Source organism: Chelonoidis abingdonii, chromosome 4 (assembly GCF_003597395.2).
Source record: "Chelonoidis abingdonii isolate Lonesome George chromosome 4, CheloAbing_2.0, whole genome shotgun sequence".
Classification (NCBI taxonomy): domain Eukaryota; kingdom Metazoa; phylum Chordata; order Testudines; family Testudinidae; genus Chelonoidis; species Chelonoidis abingdonii.
The window spans coordinates 76,173,632-76,195,160 of record NC_133772.1 but is presented as its reverse complement, the minus strand read 5'-3'; the positions used below and the strand labels follow the sequence as shown (position 1 = coordinate 76,195,160).

The 21,529-nt window shown below is 38.6% G+C and overlaps 1 protein-coding gene across 1 annotated transcript in view; it reads right to left on the bottom strand.

Annotated features, from left to right (window-relative positions):
- EXT2 (exostosin glycosyltransferase 2) overlaps window positions 1–21,529 on the bottom strand; it is a 114,753-nt gene that overhangs the window by 11,834 nt on the left and 81,390 nt on the right. The window contains exon 10 of the mRNA XM_032790412.2: window positions 10,549–10,715. Coding sequence (XP_032646303.1) covers window positions 10,549–10,715 — 167 coding nt within the window. The remainder of the gene's footprint in view (window positions 1–10,548; window positions 10,716–21,529) is intronic.

Here is a 21,529-nt window from a genome sequence, read left to right as displayed (position 1 = left end):
GGTGTTCCCTGGACCATTCCATCAATTCCCGCAGGGAAAAATATTCAAGCAAGTGAGGCAGCCTAGCATTTAGATCTTGGAAGAATGCATTGTACATTTATGGACATGTGTTGTGTAATAGCTGTTCAGTCCCCACGCTTTGTACAGTTCGTCTTGCTTAGTAAACAAAAATCTTTTGATGAGTTTTTATAGCTCTGAACAAGAGTGTAGCTATTTAATTTACATTTTTTACACACATTTCCATCACTGCAAATTCTCTGAGTTAGGTGTTAAATTCAGAAGCTAGGAATGGGGAAAAACCTATTGCATTCCAATCTATTAGGGTTCTTTCTCTCGGGCCATTGAAGGATTGTTCTTTATTTTCTACTGCTTTCTCTGGTTTAGTTTAAATGGCCCAAGAGGCTTCTATCATTTCCCTTAGAAAATTATAACACAAACTAACAAATTTCTCCATTAGGAAGCTTCCCCTGACTCAACCTATTTCTGCCCCTTCATTTCCTCCCATTTCTTCCAAGCTCCCATGTGCTTCCTTAAATGATCCTAACAGCTTCATCTTTCAAACTGCTGCTACTCAGTTCATTCTATGACTCTAATGTGAGCATTTGTGACATTAAAATTCACAGTGCTGGAAGAAGCTTCTATTGAGAAACAAGGAATTCTGAAATAATGAATGTCTGGGAAGGAAATACACGTAAGGAACTGTTTTATTCTGAGTTTGTTTTAAAAGAACCTGACATTTCCAAGTGTGGATGTGGCTCTTTAATTAATGCAAGAAGACAGAAAAACAGCACCAATTTTCCTGTTAAAGGGAACACAACTGTTCTGCGCAAAAAAAGAGTTAACACTGTTTAAGAGCCAAGCATGGTTAAAATGAAACTTCACACATGGTGGTTATGGCTACAACCTAATCTGCTTTCAGGAGTGACTTTGGGTCTAATACCCCCCTTTCCTTTAACAGGGACATGTTCAAAAGCTACATGTTATATTTCTTTATATTCTTTAATGGGTGCTTTGGTGAAGCTATTGCTACATGACAGGCATCTTTGCCCTTGACTTGTTCCAGCCAGCTGGATACAATCAAGATACCATCCTTGTCACTTCATACATTACTCTGCAGCTGACTACAGGATCAAACACAAGTGGGCAAGAACAGGGACAGGGCATCATTAATGCAGCCCCCGTTCTACATGATGCTGGCCACATTAAACAACGGACAATTTCCCAGGAGGGGAAAACGGATACAGTGTTCAAATTATTTACTAGGAGCAAATACTAGCGAAATTTATGGGATTTTGTATTTGCCAGTAATAAAGGGAACGTTTATTTTGTGCTACTAATTTTAACCTTACCGCAATTTTTTTATCCCCAGTGAGTGTCAGACCCACTTGGATATGGTGCCTAACTATTAAATCTTAAAATATAGTGTAGGGCCACAAACATTTCTGATTCAGATTGGTGGGTTGCACATGCAAACTAAACCATTTGTGTCCAGGTTTAACTCTTTCTACATGTCAACAAGGAATTCCCTTTAACTGCTTCATCTTCATTCCATAGGCATTCCATCTTCATTCACCCATAAAGCTGGATTCACAGCAAAAGGGTTATCAAGAGTTCTATTTCACTGAAAGCCACATTGTGCAATTTATCTGCAATTCCCTTAGTCAGGGCACCTCGTACATGTCAGTGCCTTTTAACTACATGACTTGGACTGTAAAAACTCTACTAAAGTATTTGGGAAATGTAAGTAAGATAAAACAGCCAGTACTAGTTCTTGATCGGTCTCTTATAGGCTCCTACTGTAGGTACATTACTACTATTTTACATTTCTATATCCCTTTCCACTCAAAGATCTCCACACATTTTACAAATGTCAATGATTGTAGTTTTGAAATTCCCCCTAGGAGGAAGATTATTATCCCTATTTTACAGATAAGAAAACTTGCCAAAAATCACACAAAAACCAGGAACGAAAATCAGATCTTCTGACTCTGTCCAGTACCTTAACCATAAGACCACCTTTCCTAGTAATTACAGGACATGATCTCAGTAGTATCTAAGTAATTATGTAAGAGATCTCTCTATTAGAAGGCTACTCCAGGCAAAAAAATGGCTTTGGGACCTTTATAGCTCTCAAGAGAGAAGAGGCACTCAAGATTTGTCATAACTGGGTGTCATCAGCTGATAAGGAACTATGTGACTGTCAAAGAACCCAACAAAGGCTTAAATTACACTGCACTGCTTCTTCATAACATAGCTTCAAAATATTAACACACAGCAGAACAAGTATATAGCTCACACTTTCTCTACAGAGTCATATTGCACCTTTCCTAGGACTTATATTTTTAATTATTACAATTTAAATTTAAAAACCCCTATTATTAAAATACCAGTTCCCCAATTGTTGAACTGCACCACAGCCTAAGCTATTGAGGCTCAGCAAAGGATTTGAGAGAACACAGCAGATTTGTAACACACACAGAGCTAAGAACTTCTGTACAAAGAATGACATGCATATTGAAGGCAGCTAAAGGAAGGATTAAACTCAACTACTGCTTCCCAAGGGACTGCAGTGCCCTTGTAGCACAGGAAAGGCTGCTTCATATTCCTTTTAGCTTTGCTGCTCCTTCAGAGAAAGATTTGCTGAAGTCCCACTTGACAAAGTAAAAACTAGGTTTTTATGGATTGTGGCTTACAGTCTCCTAAAAGCACCAATGCAGGACACACCACTAGCCTTCTGGCCTCTGGAAACTGACAGCTTGCAGCAGCTAAAATATATAACCCAGTTGTTTTAAACAAAGATTGCTTTTAAAACTACTGCTGGTGAACTCAATGGAAATGTTTTTTTCCTAATGTTCATCAGTAGTTCATTCGAGGCTGTCCTTGAAAGGACTCCAGATAGCTGCCTTCAATTCATAGCCCAAATCAATCCAAGTAGTTCCACAGCCAAGTTAATACATCCAACTTCTGTTTCTATGGGAGATTTCACAACAGCTTGTACTTAACCTTATACTTAGTATTAATTTTGTATTACCATCCTTTTTTGATCTGAGAGTTAGCTGCCATGTATCAATCTGCTAGGAATCCTTGGCACTTTGGCTTGTGATCTTGACATTTCTCTAAAGATAAGGAAGGTCAGGCTTGGATGGGAGATATTGAAGAAATCCTTAAGTGTTGACAATTCAGTAGGGAGAACTCATCTCACTAGTCAGCACTGTTCCAATGTTTCAGCATGACAGAGTATGAATGCTTTTAGACATGCCATCTTTCATAAAATCATAGAAATGTAGGGTTGGCAGGGTCCTTGACAGATCATCCAGCCCACTGAGCTACAGTAGGACCAAATATACTTAGACCAAAGGTTTTCAAACTGTGGGTCGGGACCCCAAATTGGGTTGCAACTCCATTTTAATGGGGTCACCAGGGCTGGCATTAGACTTGCTGCGACCCGGGGCCGAAGCCAAGCCCGAGTCCCATCACCTGGGGCTGTAGACCTTGGGCTTCGGCTTCGTCCCCTGAGCATGGGGCGGTGGGGCTCTGGCTTTGTCCCCCAAGCCCGGCCCGGTGTGGCAGGGCTCGGGTGGGTTTAGGCTTCGGTCCCCCTCCTGGGGTCATGTAGTATTTTTTTTTTAGTTGTCAAAAGGAGGTTGTAGCACAATGAAGTTTGAGAACCGCTGGTCTAGACTATCCCTGACAGGAATTTACTCAACCTGTTCTTAAAAACCTTCAATGAGAGGATTCTACAACCTGCTTTGGAAGGCTAGTACACTACTTAACTATCCTTATAATCAGAAAGATTTTTCCAGTAAACCTAAATCTTCCTCGCTGCAGATTAAACCAGTTACTTTTTGTCCTACCATCAGTGGACATGAACTGATCACTGCCCTCTTCATAACAGCCCTTAACATATTTGAAATGTTATTGGGTCCCCGGGGGCTCAGTCTCCTTTTCTCAAGGCTAAACATGCCCAGATTTTTTAACAACCATTCCTCATAGGTCAAGTTTTTTAAACCTTTTTATCGTTTTTGTTGCTCTCCTCTGGACTCACTCCAATTTGTCTACTTTTTCCTTAAAAGTGGCATCTGGAATTGGACAAAGTATGCCAGCTGAGGCCTTGCCAATGCTGAGCAGAGTGGGACAATTATATCTTACACATGAAATTCCTTTTAAAACACCCTAGAATATTAGCTTTTTTTGCAACTGTGTCACATTGTTGACTCATATTCGTGATCCACTGTTACCCCCAGCTCCTTTTCAGCAGTAATACTGCCTAACAGTTATTTCCCATTTTGCAGTTGTGCATTTGATTTTTTTCTTCCTAAGCATGGTACTTTTCACTTGTCTTTACCGAGTCTCCAATTTGTCAAGGTCATTTTGGAATTCAACTCCTGTTCTTCAAAGTGTTTGCAACGACTCCCAGATTGCTGTCATTCACAAATGTTATAAGAATACTCTCTATTCCTTTATCCAAGTCATTAATGAGAATAGTGAATAGCACTGGACCCAGGACTGACCCCAATGGGACACAAGAGATACAGCCTCCAGTCTGACTTCAAACCATTAACATTAACTACTCTGAGCATAGTCCTTCATCCAATTGTGCTCCCACCCTAATAAATTAATCTAGACTACATTTCCATGGTTTGCTTATGAGAATGTTAGGTAGGACTGTATTAAAAGCCTTACAAAATCAAGATGCATCAGATCTACAGTTTCCCCCACTGCACTAGGTCAGTAACCTTGTCAGAGGAGGAGGTGTGGCATTATTTGTTCTTGACAAATTCATGTTGGCTATTCCTTATACTCTATTATTCTTTAGGTGCTTACAAATTGATTGTTTAATAATTTGCTCCAGTATTTTTCCCACGTATTGAAGTTTGTCTGACTGGTCTATAATTCCCTGTGTCCTCTTGGTTCCCCCTTTTTGAAGACAGCTACCAAATCTGCCCTTCTTCAATCTTCTGGGACCTGAGTTCTCAAAGATCATTGCTAATAGTTCAGAGATTGCTTCAGCTAGTTCCTTAAGTACCGTAGGATGAAATTCGTCAGGCCCGGGTGACTCAAATACATTAACTTATCTAAATAGCCTTTAATCTGTTCCTCCCCCCTTGTTAATATTAACTGTATTAAGTCTCTGGTCACTGTTAACCTTTTTAGGGATGACTGAAGCAAAAGAGGCATTAAGCACCTCAGCTTTCTTGACATTATGCACTATTAGCCCTTCTCTGCAAAGTAGAAGACTTGCACTATCCTTCATCTTTCTCTTGCTCCTAATGAATTTACAGAACCTCTTCTTATTGCCTTTTATGTCCCTTGCTAGTTGTAACTCATATTGTGCTTTAGTCTTTCTGATTTTGTCCACTAGATGCTTGTGCTATTCTTTTGTACTCCTCCTTAGCAATCTGTCCATGTTTCCATTTTTTGTAAGATTCCTGTTTGATTTTCAGGTGAATAAAGAGCCCCGATGGAGCCATATTGGCCTCTTACTATTCTTCCTATCTTTCTTTGGCATCAGAATAGTTTGCAGATGAGATTTCAAACAGAAGTTCTGACAATCTGGGCTTCTTAAAAATCTTAGCGTGTTTTTCTCAAGAACAGGATATAAATCCAAGTGTCCAAGCCTAATTCTAAAATGAGTGCTTATGTTAAGTCTAGCTCAAGTGCCCTCTGTAGTTTCACTTAGATACAGCGTGCTTTACTTCTTGGCCCAAACTATTGTGTAGTGTTGTGGGCAGTAAGAAAACAGCTGCCACAGTCCATTCCAGAGGTGACTTGATTGATTTCTTCTTGCAGGGCACAATGGATGAAAGCTGCTATTGTAAGAAAGATATCAGCAATGGATGCACCAAATTAAGAGTTTTCTGATCTATTTTAGAACCAGTAGCAGAAAGAATAAAGTAGTTCCAGAAGAAGGCAAGATAAAGTGCAGTCGTATAAAAGTGAAATGCTGTTGCTATCCTATGTGGATTAAGGACAATGCAATAAATCAGGGCTCTGTATCTTTCTCGCTCTCACTCCATGGGCAGGCTTTTCTCGCTAGCGTTGCTGTTAAACAACATAAATAAGAATCCCAGACAAAGACAATGGATGCTTTCCATGATTCCAATTTTCAAAAAAAAATTTAATTGCAACAAAATCTTTTTGAAGGGTATGGATCCAGCAGAGTTAGTTTAGAGAAGTCCCACGAGGTGGTATGTAGGTTCCAAACTAACATAACATATGGATCTCTCTTAGAAAGCAAATGGTTATATGATTCCTGTTTTGAAGGGGAGAAAGATTGTATTAAGAACCACCCTTTTAATGGGGCTATCCAAAACTTTAATTAAGATCACTTTTTGATTAATATAGATGTAATGGGTATAATAAATTCATCAATGATCAGGCCATGATTTTTACTTTTGAAGTATGGCAGAAAAATTGAAACCTTCAAAATGAACCTTGGGGCAAGGCAAGAAGACCATCTAACAGAAGCAGGCAATATGTTTACAATTTCAACCAACTGTGGCCAACTCTTTTTCCGAGGTGCATACAGAGAAAATAAAATCTGAAAAACTTCAGAGTAAAAATAGCTTGGAGGGAATAAAGTAATTCCATTTTACATTATTTTTTTCTTATTTTAGTATTCAGCGGTTATACAGTACTTTGAAGTTGTAAAGTGCTATATATTTATTAATAAGTCCTCCCCAAATCCATGTTTGGAAACTATTATCCTTTTTTTTTTTTTTTTTACAGATGGACAAACTGAGGCACAAAAAGGTGAAGCAATTTGCCTTGAGACCACACAACAACCCAATTGTATCCTAAAGAGCAGGCTCCACGTCCCTTGCTCAAAAGTAAAAGCCAATGGATTTCCTTCAATTTTTTTTTAAATGATGATAATCTGAATATATTTAGTTTCTTGACTTTTTTAATAATCTGCCTTGAAATGAAAATAGCAGAGGCTAATGAATGCTTAGAAAAGATGTCTCGTTCTGTTTAGCACTTTAGTTTGTCAGTGCCTCTACTTTGGTGAAATTTTGTCACACACGTTTCTGCATAGATCCTATTTCAATTTACAATGTTTTAGGTATTCCTACACCTCCTTATAACAGCAGCAGACAGGAGCAGCTTGCTCCTATAGTTTTTACATTATGTAATAAATCACTGAACTGTAAAAGTTCACTTTTAACAAGTAAAAAATGTCTGACACTGAGTGTTACTATAATTTTTTATGGTTGAAACTGTAAGGAGATCAAAGTTTTGGGGGTTTTGTTTTGAGTTTTTTTTTTTCTTTTAAAAGATCCTACTCCATACATCCACATAAGTCTGTGTGACAGAGGGGTTTTTCCACATGTTTAAAACAGATTCTCAAGGATGAGGGGAGAAGCGAAGAAAGTAACTAAATGTCATGTTTCCAAATGCTTCTTGAGCCTGAAGCAGAAGCAGACATACTTCTAAAAGAAAACTTTCTTGTAACATTATATGCTGCTACTATTCCCTCTGGATTCCCCTGCAAATGAGTCAAGAACTCAAGAGATACTTTCCTGGTAAAATACATAAACAGATAAATAAATTATCACAGGCTGAGGACAATTTAAACATCTGGTAGCCAGTTCAGGCCTGTCAAGCAAGTCAAAGACACTCAGGGCCAGAGAAGATCAATCTGCAGTCCCTGATTTCTGGACTGGAGAGCAGGAGCTGTATTACCCATGGCCTTAAGAGGGAAAATTGTAATAGTAAAATAAGTTTCCATACTTTTGTATGATTCAGTATTTAAAAAACATAAAAACAAAAAAAACTAGTAATCTAAAAATATATTGATTCAAACTAGCCTTGGGTTTCCTTCAGTTTGATAAGGTATTTTACTATTTTATCTACATGGCAGTGTATTAAACTAGAATGGTTTTACAGTTGAATTGGAGGACTGCAAAATAATGCTGTATCCACACAGCTAAATTCACCCATGCAAGCTGTTACTCAGGCAGTCCTGCAATCCAAGCATCTGGCCCATAGCAGGCAAATAAGGTTTCTCTACATGCAGAATTACTGTGCAGCAAGCCAGGGTGTAAATCTACAGTATTCTAGCCTGCCGAACACTAAGTCACCTAGTGTGTGCTAGAAGTTTCCTAGTATGCTTTGCCATACTGCTGTTTCAAACATGGCAACTCAGCACACAACAGCCTTGTGTGCTATACAGTTACATACTGGCTTGCCATTCACTAAGTCTCCATGCAGACAAGCCCTGGCCTGGATAACATTGTCTAATGGTTAGAGCTGATGGCGAGTCATGAGCACCTGATTTAAATTCCTGATACTTAGTAACTGTAAACTTGAGGAAGTCACTTACATTACTTTTTGCCACAATTTTCCCCATGAGGATAATAATCTCCTAGCACGGGGGCATAAGAGACTTAACACCTGTGAAGTGCTGTGTTATATAAGTGTAAAGTATTACTTCTGTGGATATGCACACTCCTAATTTTTGATTCTCATGATTTCTTGCTGAAATATAACTTAAGATCACCTGCGGTAGTGACCTTCAGTTAGAGTCTTTAAACAGAAGCCCTCAGAGCTTTGCAACACCAGTAGTGAAGGTTCATTTTGGAACTACTTAGGAAACTTTTTAGATTTTCTTGAATTTATTTTTGTTTCAGTTTGAGCCAGACTTATGGTGACATGAGAATTAAACTGGTAACGGAGGCAGTGTTTACACTGCATCCCAATCAGAAGCTCTGTTAACATGACATTTTTCTCCTCTAAAACTTTCCACCATTACTATCACCAGTTCAGCCCCACAGCTGGTAGCAAGAGTAGAAGCACTAATATAGACAGGGCTCTGATGGCTGCCAATGATATCGCCACGTTGCTATCTAAACCTTTTCAGAACGGTTCTATGCAGCACAGTGTTTAAAATGCTCAGGGCAGTAGACTTCCCTATGAGGGAGATGAACTGTCATTAGCAAGGGGGGGAACATCAAGGGGAAAACGTAGTATAGAAAAGACCAACATGGCCATGAAGAACCCTTCCCACAATAGTCTTCTTTTAGTTCTCCTTTCATGTCTCAGATACTTATGTGTAACTGTTACACTCTCAAGGGACATATTTCCCTGTGAAGATATATGGAACTCTGTCTCCACTACTTTAAAAAAAATTGTTATTGTTTAAGTCAACATATCTAAGTTTCCACAAATAACTTCTTGAATCCAAAAACTGGTAATGGCTAAAAGTTTCTCTCACTTGAGGAAGATTCCCATTACAGGGATACTAAAGTTATACATCTTGACAAAACCCTATGGTAGCAGGTTAGATTAGTAACAGCGAACAGATTGCAAGATTTATTTTGCTTTCCAGTATTTTATGCTGTTTGATTTTGTTATTTCACTCTGGGCAATGAAATTAACTCATCCATGTCACAGTCTAGCTCTCACGCATTAAGCCCAGTGTCATTTTGTCTGGACTCCCCATTCTCCAGCAAAGTATAAATAATACATACACACATTTAAAACAACAACAACAACAACCCACCTTCCTTTAAAACCTAAATTTCAGAAGCAAGTGAAATGACTACTTCCCTTTAAAAGTATGGTCATTTTGACAGATGAGTCAGGTACAGATTAAAAAATTTCACCTTCTTTCTAATGCCATGGCTAATTGATTTGGACTATTTTTCTATTTGTTGATACCATCACTGTAAGAGCAGCCACTGCATTCTCAGTGACTCCACCATGTATCTTGTGCATTTCCCATTTGACAGCCCATATCAATCTCCCTTTTTGTTGTGCCACACCTCGTGCTAAAGCCTTTCCTATTCTTAATACTTAACCTCTGGACCTTGCTTGTCCACTACTTCATACAGAAAGGAGGTGTAGATAAAGTAGTATCCAGTGGAGCAACCGCTGGCTAGTGATCTAAGAGACCAGTAAGCAGAAAACTTTCAGTCACATTTGATTCCCACTCATTAGAACAGCTCAGGTGTTACGCTTACTGAGAATCGTTCATTTATTTGAAGGTGCTTAGCTGCTAAAAATATTCTAGAGCAATGCAACAATATTTATTTCTATTGGTCACAGAATAAATTGTCACAGCTTGACCCACCAAATCCAAGATGAGCAATAATACAGAATGGACACGTGAACCTTATTTACTGTGAAGCTCTCCCATAGAAACAGACCTGAGGTATTAACTTTGGCAAAACCTCTATGACTTGTCATGCCAATAGAAGCTACTGAAATTGAAGAGCCACAGACTCCATTCCCACTTAGCAGAGATTTCTTTTGTCTAAAGCATATAGAATCTTCTGGAGACTCATGGCACTGACAGGCCATTTACAAGGTATTTACTCTTGGCTAAGAATTTTCCCATAGCTAAAGGGCATTTCAAAAAGTCATAAGCCCTCAATCTTTTTTAGGCCAGATCCTCAGTGTAAATTGGCACCGATTTACTGAAGTCAATGGAGCTATGACGACTTATACCAGCTGATCATCTGGCCCTCTTCCCTATGCAATACTTATATATACACACAGTGCTAGGCAAATAGCATAACAGAAAGAGGAAAAAACTAATCCTCTTACTTCATAACCAAACTGCAGTTCATCAGAGGTCAACATGATGATATCATCATCAATGGCCAAGACTGCCTCCGTTTCAATCTCATCATAGGGGAAGAAGCGGTTACTAAGCTTGTTTTCTGTGGTCTTCACAACCTTCAGTGGAACCCGAATCTTTGGCCATAGAGAGTCTGAGGAGAAACATTAAAAGAGGAAGAAGTCACCATTAGATTTGGATTCTTATTAAGACTGCATCCCATCATCACCTTGATTTTTCCCTCAGCATTCTAACCCCTCACAAAAGGTTGTGGGTGTTTGATTTATACTGTAACTCCTCACTTAAAGTCATCCTGGTTAACGTTTTGTTGCTGATCAATAAGGGAACATGCTCGTTAAAAGTTGTGCAATGCTCCCTTGTCGTTTGGCAGCTGCCTGCTTTGTCCATTGCTTGCAGAAAGAGCAGCCTGTTGGAGCTAGCTAGTGGGGGCTTGGAACCAGGGTGGACCGGCAGCCCCCCCCATCAGCTCCCCGCTCCACAAAGTTCTCTGTGGCAGCTGCTCAGCAGGCTATCAATTGCCTAGCAGTTCAGCTGTCCCTCCCCCCACTGCCATGTGCTGCTCCTGACCTCTGCTTTGGAGCTGCTCCCGGAAGCCTCCTGCTTGCTCTGCGTGTCCGCGGAGGGAGGGAGGGACACTAATATCAGGGTGTGCCCTTTACCCCCTGCTCCTGCACCCCATTTACCCCATCTTCATGGTGGGGGGAATAACAGGACAGGGCTCAGGATGGAGGGAGCTTCCTGGGAGCAGATGCTGTCTCAACTTGAGGATCTACTTAACAAGGCAGTTTACTCAGAGTGGGGTCAGCATACTTAAACAGGCAATGCGCATCTCCCTCTCACAGACAACCGGTGTGTGTCTGTCTGCCATGCTGTCTCCCCTCCCTCCATTTGTGCTGCCTTGTAGAATGTGAGGCTACATTAACAACCATGGGTTAACCCTTGAAGGCTCAGCCAAAAGCTAGTTCATCATTTAGCAGAAAGGCATTTCCTGGGAAATATCCCACCCTCTGTCTTCACCACCTCAACCAAGCTTCACAATCATCATTGCTGTGTACAGTATTAAATTGTTTGTTTAAAACTTATACTCTGTGTGTGTGTGTGTGTGTTTTGTCTGGTGAAAAAAATTTCCCTGGAACCTAATGTCCCCATTTACATTAATTTTTATGGGGAAATTGGATTCACTTAACATTGTTTCGCTTAAAGTCGCATTTTTCAGGAACAAAACTACAACGTTAAGCAAGGAGTTACTGTATCTTATTTTTAACTAGGCAAAAATAGCAACCAGAGAGATAACCTGTTATATTTCTACAGTGCAATTAAGATCTTTACAAACATATATACACAGGAGTTACTAGGCCTATCACTGAAATGTAGCCACCACTAGCATGGTATGTGGGAACTGTTTAACAGGACATAGCAATACTATGTGATAGTTTAAGACAGGAAAAATAAGAATATTTTATCCAATTGATACTGTAGGGAGAATTGAGGGAGGCAGAAAGTAATCACCTGTTCAAAATCTGTTCAGGTCATAAAGAATTTGAAGGGTAGTTTACTCTTTACAGCTCCAAACGGAGCTAAATACTAAATGCATCAGAGAAAAACAGAGATAACTAAAAAGTTCATTGCCATTAATGGTTACAGATTGAATGATCACAGATGAGAAAATTAATTGGGGAGGGGGTTTCTTCTGAAAAATCTAAGGTATCAGGATTAAACCAAGCTAAAAAAAGAATTCTACAAATAGATTTTGAGATTTCCACCACTGAAAGTGGGGTGAAAAGTAAGGCACCCTATTCCACTAACTATGACAAATTATACACAATAGTTTAACTCATAATAAAGTATACATGTGCAAATAAAGCATGTCAACTTTGCCATGAGAATATTACAGATTGGGTTCCTGTACTTAAATTTGGTAATTGAAACAACTGTATTAACACTTATTTGCCGTTAAAATATATTACAACATGCTACATATGCATCTATTGTTGCAAAACATTGTATTCTAGTTTATCAGAGACAGCTTGAGTAGTTAAAAATACTATTAACAAGCACAAAGTAATAGAACTAAGATTTCAATATTAAGCATCAACTCTTCATTTTCTAAATTTGAATGTTTAAAAACAATCTTTCTAATGCAAAAGGTTAACAATGGTCGCTATTGCACAATTGATGGTTCATAACAGTATCAAATTATCTAAAAGCTTTTAAAAATGAAATAAATATATAGCTAACCTTGCCTACTCCACAACCCAGCCAGCACTGGTCGGCTGATCTCTTGTAGTCACAGGGGTTTTTTTTAGGACAACTGGAATGAGGAGAGGGTAGTGACTTCATGAAGGAGGGTGCATAGGAGAAAGCGTAGATGATGATACAGATATTTGTAGGATAACAGACAATTGGACATTGAAGATTGGTATTAATGGTAGAGTGGAGTTGGCAAGGAAGTAACAAGATAGAAGAGCATTAAAAGTAAGGAGGCACATGTTAAATGGATTAAGATCTGGCTAACTGACAGACCTCATAAGGTCCATGGGGAATCATAATTGAATGTGGATGCATCTAACAGGATACTGCAGGGACTGGTAGTAGTCTTGATGTTATTCAACATTTTCAGTGACCTCGAAGCAAATATAAAATCGCTGCTGCTAACATCTGCAGATGGCACAAAAACTGGCAGAACAGTAAATAATGATGAGGACAGGGCAGCCATACAGAATGACATACATTTCTTGGTAAGATAGGCCTATTCAAAATAACGTGTTTTAATACAGCCAAATACAAAGTTATGCATCCAAGAGCAAGGAATGTAGTCCATAGCTACATAACAGGGGACTCTGGGAAAAGCAGTGACTCGGAAAAGGATTTAGGGCCCACAGTCAACAAGCAACTCCCAGTGCAGTGCAGTGGCAAAAAGAAAAAAAAACCAAACATATCTGGATATCTAAAGAGTAGAGTAGTGAGTAAAAGCAGGGAGGTGACTTCACCTCTATATAGGGCATTCATAGATTCCAAGGACAGAAGGGATCAGTGTGATCATCTAGTCTGACCTCTTGTATGGCACAGGCCACAGAATGTCTCCAAAATAATTCCTAGAGCAGAGCTTTTAGGGAAAAAAAAAAAATCCAACCTTGATTTCAAAATGTTCAGTGATGGAGAATCCACTACAACCTTTGGTAAATTACTCTCATTGTTAAAAATTGATGCCTCACTTCCCACCTGAATTTATCTAGCTTCAATTTCCAGCCTTCCAACATTGGAAGTTCCAGCATTCACATTTTTAAAAGGCTGTGGAAAAACTGAAGCAGCTGTAGAAAACAGCCACAAAAGTGATTAGAAGGCTGGGAAAAAAGCCTTAACAGTGGCATACTTAAAGAACGCAACGTGTTTAGTTTATCAAAAAGAGAGATGACTTGATTACACTGTACAGATCCCTTCGTAGGCAGAAAAGACTGGGCACCAAAGAGCTCTTCACCTAAGGAAAAATACATAAAAAGAACCAATTTCTGGAAACTGCTGCCAGACAAATAAAAAAAAAGTACTTTATTTCTAACAGTGAGGGTTATTAACCACTGGAACAAACTACCAAGACAAGTGGTGGATTCTCCACCTTTTGAAGTCTTCAAATCAATACTGGATGCCATCAGCAGTGACAATGAATGCAGTGGGGAGGGATGTTCAAATTATAAATGCACACATTCCCAACTCTGTACAAGTCCAGAATCAGCGCCCAGAGTTGAGTTCCAGCTCTGCTTCTTTTTATGACTTGCAATTAAACAGACATTCACCCTTTTCCCACTGTCAGTCCATTAACACTAAAATAAGTTCAGAACCTAATTAAAGAGGAGAGAGACTGTAATGCTGTTAGTACCACAGGGAAACACATATCCACTTCATTCCAACACTCACACAAGTGGAGCTTGCTGCTGTGGGTGAATATGAATGTTCTCACTGCCAGCTAGGGCTCTCAAACTTTATGGCTGATACAATACTCAAAAAACTCCCAGAGCTTTGCACAGTTCATAAGCACTGGCGTCCAAACACAAGACTACTTTACTGGGAAAACAAAACTCCCTTTCCAAACCACACTGAAGAATCTTCAGGAGCAGGTTTTTCTTGGAAAGATATTTTGGAAGGAGGGGTTGGCATGTGTGAGTGGCCAAACGAAAGGAGAAGCAATAGAATGATATTTACTGGAAATATGATTATTTCAGATTCCTACCCTGAGGCGGTTCTTGAGAGACTGTAAAAAATAAAAACAAAACATACACAAACACTTGAGAAAATTTTCATCTGGGTGGTTTTGTGGGACCCATGCTCTGCCTTTGCCACACACGTGGTTTACATCTGATTCCAGTCTCTCCCCCTTCTTGTATTGGGAGGCAGTGATTAACACTAGTGGATGCTCGAATGACTTGCAACACTAAGTTTGTCAGCACCACAGCTCAATCTGCAGACTCCAAAGTTAAGTCACAACCAGTTATCAGCTGAAAGGAGGCAGCAAGTGACTTGGGGTCTCAAAGCTATGGAGGACAAAGTAATACGGGGGAAATGAAAGAATCCATGGGGCTCTGAGAGTAGGTGAAGAAATTCATCTATATGAACTTTTTATATCCCTGAATAGCAATCAAACTGTGTGTTCACACTCATCCAGCACTACATACTACAGTGCTAAACAAAGGCTACTGGCTCTCAGCCATTCAGGTCATCAGCAGTTAAACATGTGAAAGCTGCATTGTTCTAACAAGAAACAGTTTTAGGAAATCCTTTGTCATAGTTAGATTCCAGTCAAAGCCCTGGCAGCAAGCAATTCTAGATTTCACTTTCCATTTGTAAAAACAGAAACAGAGTTGCTATTATTTAATGAATAGAAGTCTCATATTTTTTCATGGCAATTATTAGTATTTTCATACAAATTCTGAGAGCAACAGACTTCTGCACAGGTTAGAGCAAGGTTGTGTCTAAGCAAATATGGAATAAAGTTGTATTGATTACTTTCTATATTCAGATTAGTAAGGAAGATAGATGTTTTAAAACACCTCTTGTGTATGTTGCTTTCCATGCTAGTAGATGATCCAACTGGTTTGAGCAGAGCACTGGGTCTCTAATCCTAAACATTATCACCATGACTTAAAACAGAGTGCAAGAGAACTCCCTCCATTCACCCATTGCTAATCTCAGGTTCTTTTATAAGGAAAAAGTCATTGAAATTCAATGTCTGATTCAGCACTGAGAACATTTATTTCCCCTAGTAACATTCAATAAAAACTCCAAAACATTTTTCATTTTACTAGTCATCCTAACATCAGAAGATAGCAAGCTTTAATAATTAGAACCATTTATCAGGAGCTAGGACTCTAATGTTCTATTCTCAGCTCTGCTACCGATTTATTCTATAATGTGTAAGTCACTTACACCTCTGTTTCCTTTTATCTATAATCATATGCATCTACCTCACAAAGGTGGTGTAAGGTTTAATGTTTGTAAGACACTTTGAGATCTTTTAGAAGAAGCACACCTGTGTATATGAATGGGGTAATACCGTTTAAATAGTTTGTGAGCCCACTAAAGGTCCCTGACTGTCTTCTATGTTTCGGAGGCCACCAGAACCTTGCTAGAGCCGTAGCGTGTATTTGTAACTAGGTCTTGAACGTTCCACACACTTAGGAAACGTGGTTATTTGTACCTCCCTGTGTGGTTCCTTCATATTACATATGTTGTGTAAAAACTAAAAGACAACACTACAGAAGGGTAAAGTATTAACTTTGTCCTTTCTACCCCATCCACCTTTTTGGTCCAAGGTATCCAGCAAATAAAAAATAGCAGAGGTGACGCTAATGTCTAAAATAAGCCAATCTCAGCATAATTAAAAAAATATAGTGTAGAGCAGCATTTTGGGTTGATGGCACTATGTAATACCATGAATAAATGAAATTGCAGCACAAAGTAATAGCCACAGCGATGACCATCCAAAGTAAACACCTCCAAAAAGTCATAGGCTTGGGAACAAACATGGGGGATGCTTGAGGGGAGTAAAACTAACATGATGAAAACTTGTTGGAAACTTCCATCACATGCTGCATGTATTTTCTTAAACTTCAAAAACAGTAATTTAGACTTAAATGCGAGCAAAAAGGGAGGAGGGAAGTATTTGATAGGATGGAGAGAATTTAAAAAAAAACATTTCTGCCTACACAAATATTCCAGCAGCAGACACTTAGACCACAATATTTATTTTAGTAAATGCAGAGCGAGTGAAAAACATCACTTTCTCCTATAATATTTCAAAGCTTTAAACCATTTTTTATTAATACCGTACACGTACAGTCATGTTTGTCTGCTGGCACTACAGCTGGGCTGACAGACAACCTATTTACATACGATTCAGATCCCATGCGGTCAAGACTGTAAGAGCAGGATCAGAGAGATGTGTTTAAAGGGGCACTGAAAAGGGGTTACATTCAAAATTAGATAACCATTTAAAAACCTATCAGCCAGGGGATTTCTTCTCAATTTTGTTTCAAAACAAAAATCCACCACTCTTACCAAGAAATTAAATTCAAATGCCACTAAAATTTCATGAGCTCTTCAAAAGATTTTTTTTTGCTGTTAGTGCATTCTTCTGTAGCTGCAATTGAATTCTATTCCTAGAACATTGCTCATGACATGGATTCAAAGGCAAGGAACTGGGATCTTGTTTTCCTGCGTCATCTAAAAGCATGTCATCTAATATAACACTGGGGCATAGGCTTAGCAATGACTGAATTATCATTGCCACTACTTGTACGCACTTTGGTTTGTGGGGAGGTGGGGCAGAGCGCGCATCTTCCATTCAAGTACTGGAAGAGCCCAAGCTAAGCTTACTTTACAGAATCTAATAAGATCACAGCTCAAGATGGAAGATTGCAGATCTTAAAATCCAAATTAATAATAAAAAGTTAGGGGGGAGAGCATTGATCAATCGGGCTCTCAAGCGATTAAAAAAAATAATCATGATTAATTGTACTGTTAAATAATAACAGAATACTATTTAAATATTTTTGATGTTTTCTACATTTTCAAATATATTGATTTTAATTACAACACAGAATACAAAGTGTACAGTGGTCACTTTAATAAAAATATTTTCACTGTAAACACACAAAATAGTATTTTTCAATTCACCTAATACAAGTACTGTAGTGCAATTTCTTTATTATGGAAGTTGAACTTACAAATGTAGAATAATGCACAAAAATAACTGCATTCAAAAGTAGAACAATGCAAAACTTTAGAGCCTATAAGTCTACTCAGTCCCATTTCTTGTTCAGACAAACAAGTTTCTTTCACATTTGAGGAGATAATGCTGTCGTCTTCTTGTTCACAATGTCACCTGAAAGTGAGAACAGGAGTTCGCACAGAACTGTTGCAGCCGACGTCGCAAGATATTTACATGCCAGGTATGCTAAAGATTCATATGTCCCTTCATGCTTCATCTACCATTCCAGAGGACATACGTCCATACTGATGACAGGTTCTGCTTGACAACAATCCAAAGCAGTGAGGACTGACGCATGTTCATTTTCATAATCTGAGTCAGATGCCACCAGCAGAAGGCTGATTCTCTTTTTTGGTGGCTTGGGTTCTGTAGTTTCTGCATCGGAGTTTTGCTCTTTTAAGACTTCTGAAAGCATGCTTCACACTTCATCCCTCTCAGATTTTGGAAGGCACGTCAGATTCTTAAACCTTGGGTCAAGTACTGTAGCTATCTTTGGAAATCTCACACTGGTACCTTCTTTACATTTTTGTCAAATCTGCAGCTAAAGTGTTCTTAAAATGAACAACGTGCTGAGTCATCATCCGAGACTGCTATAACATGAAATATATAGCAAAATGAAGCTAAAACAGAATCGGAGACCTACAATTCTCCCCCCAAGGAGTTCTGTCACAAATTCAATTAACTTTTTTTTTTTTTTTTTTTTTTTTAATAAATTTGTTGTCTTACTTTTTACACATGCAGATTGGCAGGCCAATATTTCAGAGGCTAAAGAAAACTCAGTGTCCTGATATTTCTTTGATGGTTTCTATCACTTGTGCAAGAAGGCCCCCCCTTTGAAAAAGGCTGTGGGATTAATCCAGGTTCATCAGAATAGGAAATGAGGCTTGTTGTTGATGATTGGTTAATTGGGTGTAAATTTTGCAGTGGTCAGTCGTTGAAAATGTAAAATGGATTATAAGGTAACAAATACATCATATTAAATATAACATGCTATGTGTGCCACAAACATTTTCTCCCCCTTACCTGTGAAGTGATTACCTACCATCTACTCAGTGTTGTTGCATGACTAAGCATAACCTAGTATGCCATATAAATCATCTGTGACTTCTGTAAGGAGTTGTAGCTACCTCAAACTCATTCCAATGAAATAGGAAAACTGGATGTAGCACTTGAAACTGTTAGAGGAGAGATGATTTCTAGTCTGAAACGTAGGTGCTGGAAACTAAGGTGCTGAATGCTCTGCACTTCCGTGGTTTGAAGTGGTTTTCATTATGTACTGTTACAGTTGAATTCAATGGCTCTCGTAATCCCCAGTTATAAGATTGATCAGCAACCCCTGTGAATACTGGAAAGATGATGTCTTCTAAATAGAAATTAAAATATGTAACAACTCTTAAATTATGTACGAGAAGAGGCAACTGGCTTTATAGTACGTTTGCATACTGTGAGTTACTTACATTTTTTCAAACTGAGCATCTCAAACACTTGGCAAACACATCCTGTGAGCTATATTCCCTTTACATTTTAGATAGTTGAGGTAAGAGAGAGGTTCAAGTTTGTGTGCAAGGTCATAACAGTGATCATTCTTCTTCGCGCTATTATAACATGAATGAAACCATGCCCAGTGAATCAGACCAGGGATAGGGAACCAGAAGCCTGACGTTCTAGATCCTGTTCACCTGTAACTAGAACATCTCCTTCTAAGATTTTTGTTTGGATAATATAATTATTAATCGGGCTGTCGATTCACTCACCAGGTTTACTAAACGATTAACTCGACCTTAATTGTGATTAATTGCAGTTTTAATCACACTGTTAAAACAATCGAATACCAATTGGAACTTATATTTTGAACACATCTAATGTAGCTCGGTCAGGAGTTTGGTGTCTACTGTTTTCAAATCATTATGTTTCCGTTAACAACACAGAAACCAAAGTGGTAGACTGCTCCACTTTTATGTTATTTATGCATTACAAACTTAGTGCTACTGCAAACAAATGAGTAAATAGTATTTTTCACTTCATTCTCAATACAAAGTACCTCTGTAGTGCAATTTGTTATCCTTGAAAAATGGACTTACAGAATGTGAGGGTTTTTTTGTTAGCATGAAACTGCATTAAAAAATAAAACAGTGTATAAATTTAGATGGCTACAAGTCCACTTCAGGCCTACTCTTGTTCGCCTAACAAAGTTGTTTACATTACGGGAAGTAATGCTAAACCCTACTTCTTCATTTACAAGTGTGACCAGAAAGCAAGAACAGGGATTCCACATGGGAGTTTTGTAAGCCAAGCATTAGCAAGGTATTTTACGTGACGATACACTGAAACTACTGTTCGTAGGTGCCCCTTCATTGCTTCAGCACACTCCATCTTCCAGAGGACATTCTTCCATGTTGGTGATGCCGATTTAAAAACAAAAAAAAAAAAAAAAAAAGTTACTTGAATTTGTGACAAGGAACTCCTTGGGGGAGAATTGTAGTCTCGATTCGTGTTTTAGCTTTCATTTTGCTATAGTATTCATGTATATAGCAGTTCTCGGATGATGACTCAGACGTTGTTCATTTTGAGAACACTGTTAGCTGCAGATTGACAAGAAAGTGTAAAAGAACGGTGACCAGTGTGAGATTGTTCCAAAGATAGCATACCATACCTTGGACCCAAGGTATTAAGAATCTGGACGTTGCCTTCCAAAATCTTGAGAGGGATGAAGTGTGAAAGCATGCTGTTCAGAAGTTCTTAAAGAGCCAAAAACTCCGATGCAGGAGAACTTTTACAGAACCCATGCCACCAAAAAATGCGAATCAGCCTTCTGCTGGTGGCATCTGACTCAGATATGAAAATGAACATGCGGTCAGTCCTCACTGCTCTTGGTATTGTTGTCAAGCAGAACTTGTCATTCAGTATGGACGTATTGTCCTCTGGAATGGTAGATGAAGCATGAAGGACATATGAATCTTTAGCAATACCTGGCATGTAAATATCTTGCGACGTCGGCCTGCGCAACAGTTCTGTGCGAAACTCCTGTTCTCATTCAGGTGACATTGTGACAAGAGACGACAGCATTATCTCCTCAAATGTGAAAAAAACTTGTTGTTGAACAAAAATGGACTGAGTAGACTTAATAGGCTCATAAAGTTTTGCAATTGTTCTACTTTGAATGCAGTTATGGTTTGGCATTATTCTACATTTGTAATTTTCATACTTCCATATAAGAGAATTGCACTACAGGTACTTTGTATTAGTGAATTGAAAAATACTATTGTGTGTGTTTACATTGAAAATATTTTTACTTAAGAGTTGCCACGGGTACCACTTTGTATTCTTGTGTTGTAATTAAAAATCAATATATCTTGAAAATGTAGAAAACACAAAAAATATTTTTAAATATATCTCTGTTATTATAACAGTACAATTAATCATGATTATTTTTTTAATCGCTTTGAGAGCCCGATTGATTCAATGCTCTCCCCCCTAATTTTTATTATTATTTGGATTTAAGATCTGCAATCTTTCCATCTTGAGCTGTGATGCTTATGTAGATTCTGTAGTAAGCTTAGCTTGGGGCGTCTTTCCAGTACTTGAATGGAGATGCGCGCTGCTGCCACACCTCCCCACAAACCAAAGTGCGTACAAGTATTGCATATTGCATAATTCTAGTCATGCCTAAGCTATTGCCCCAGTGT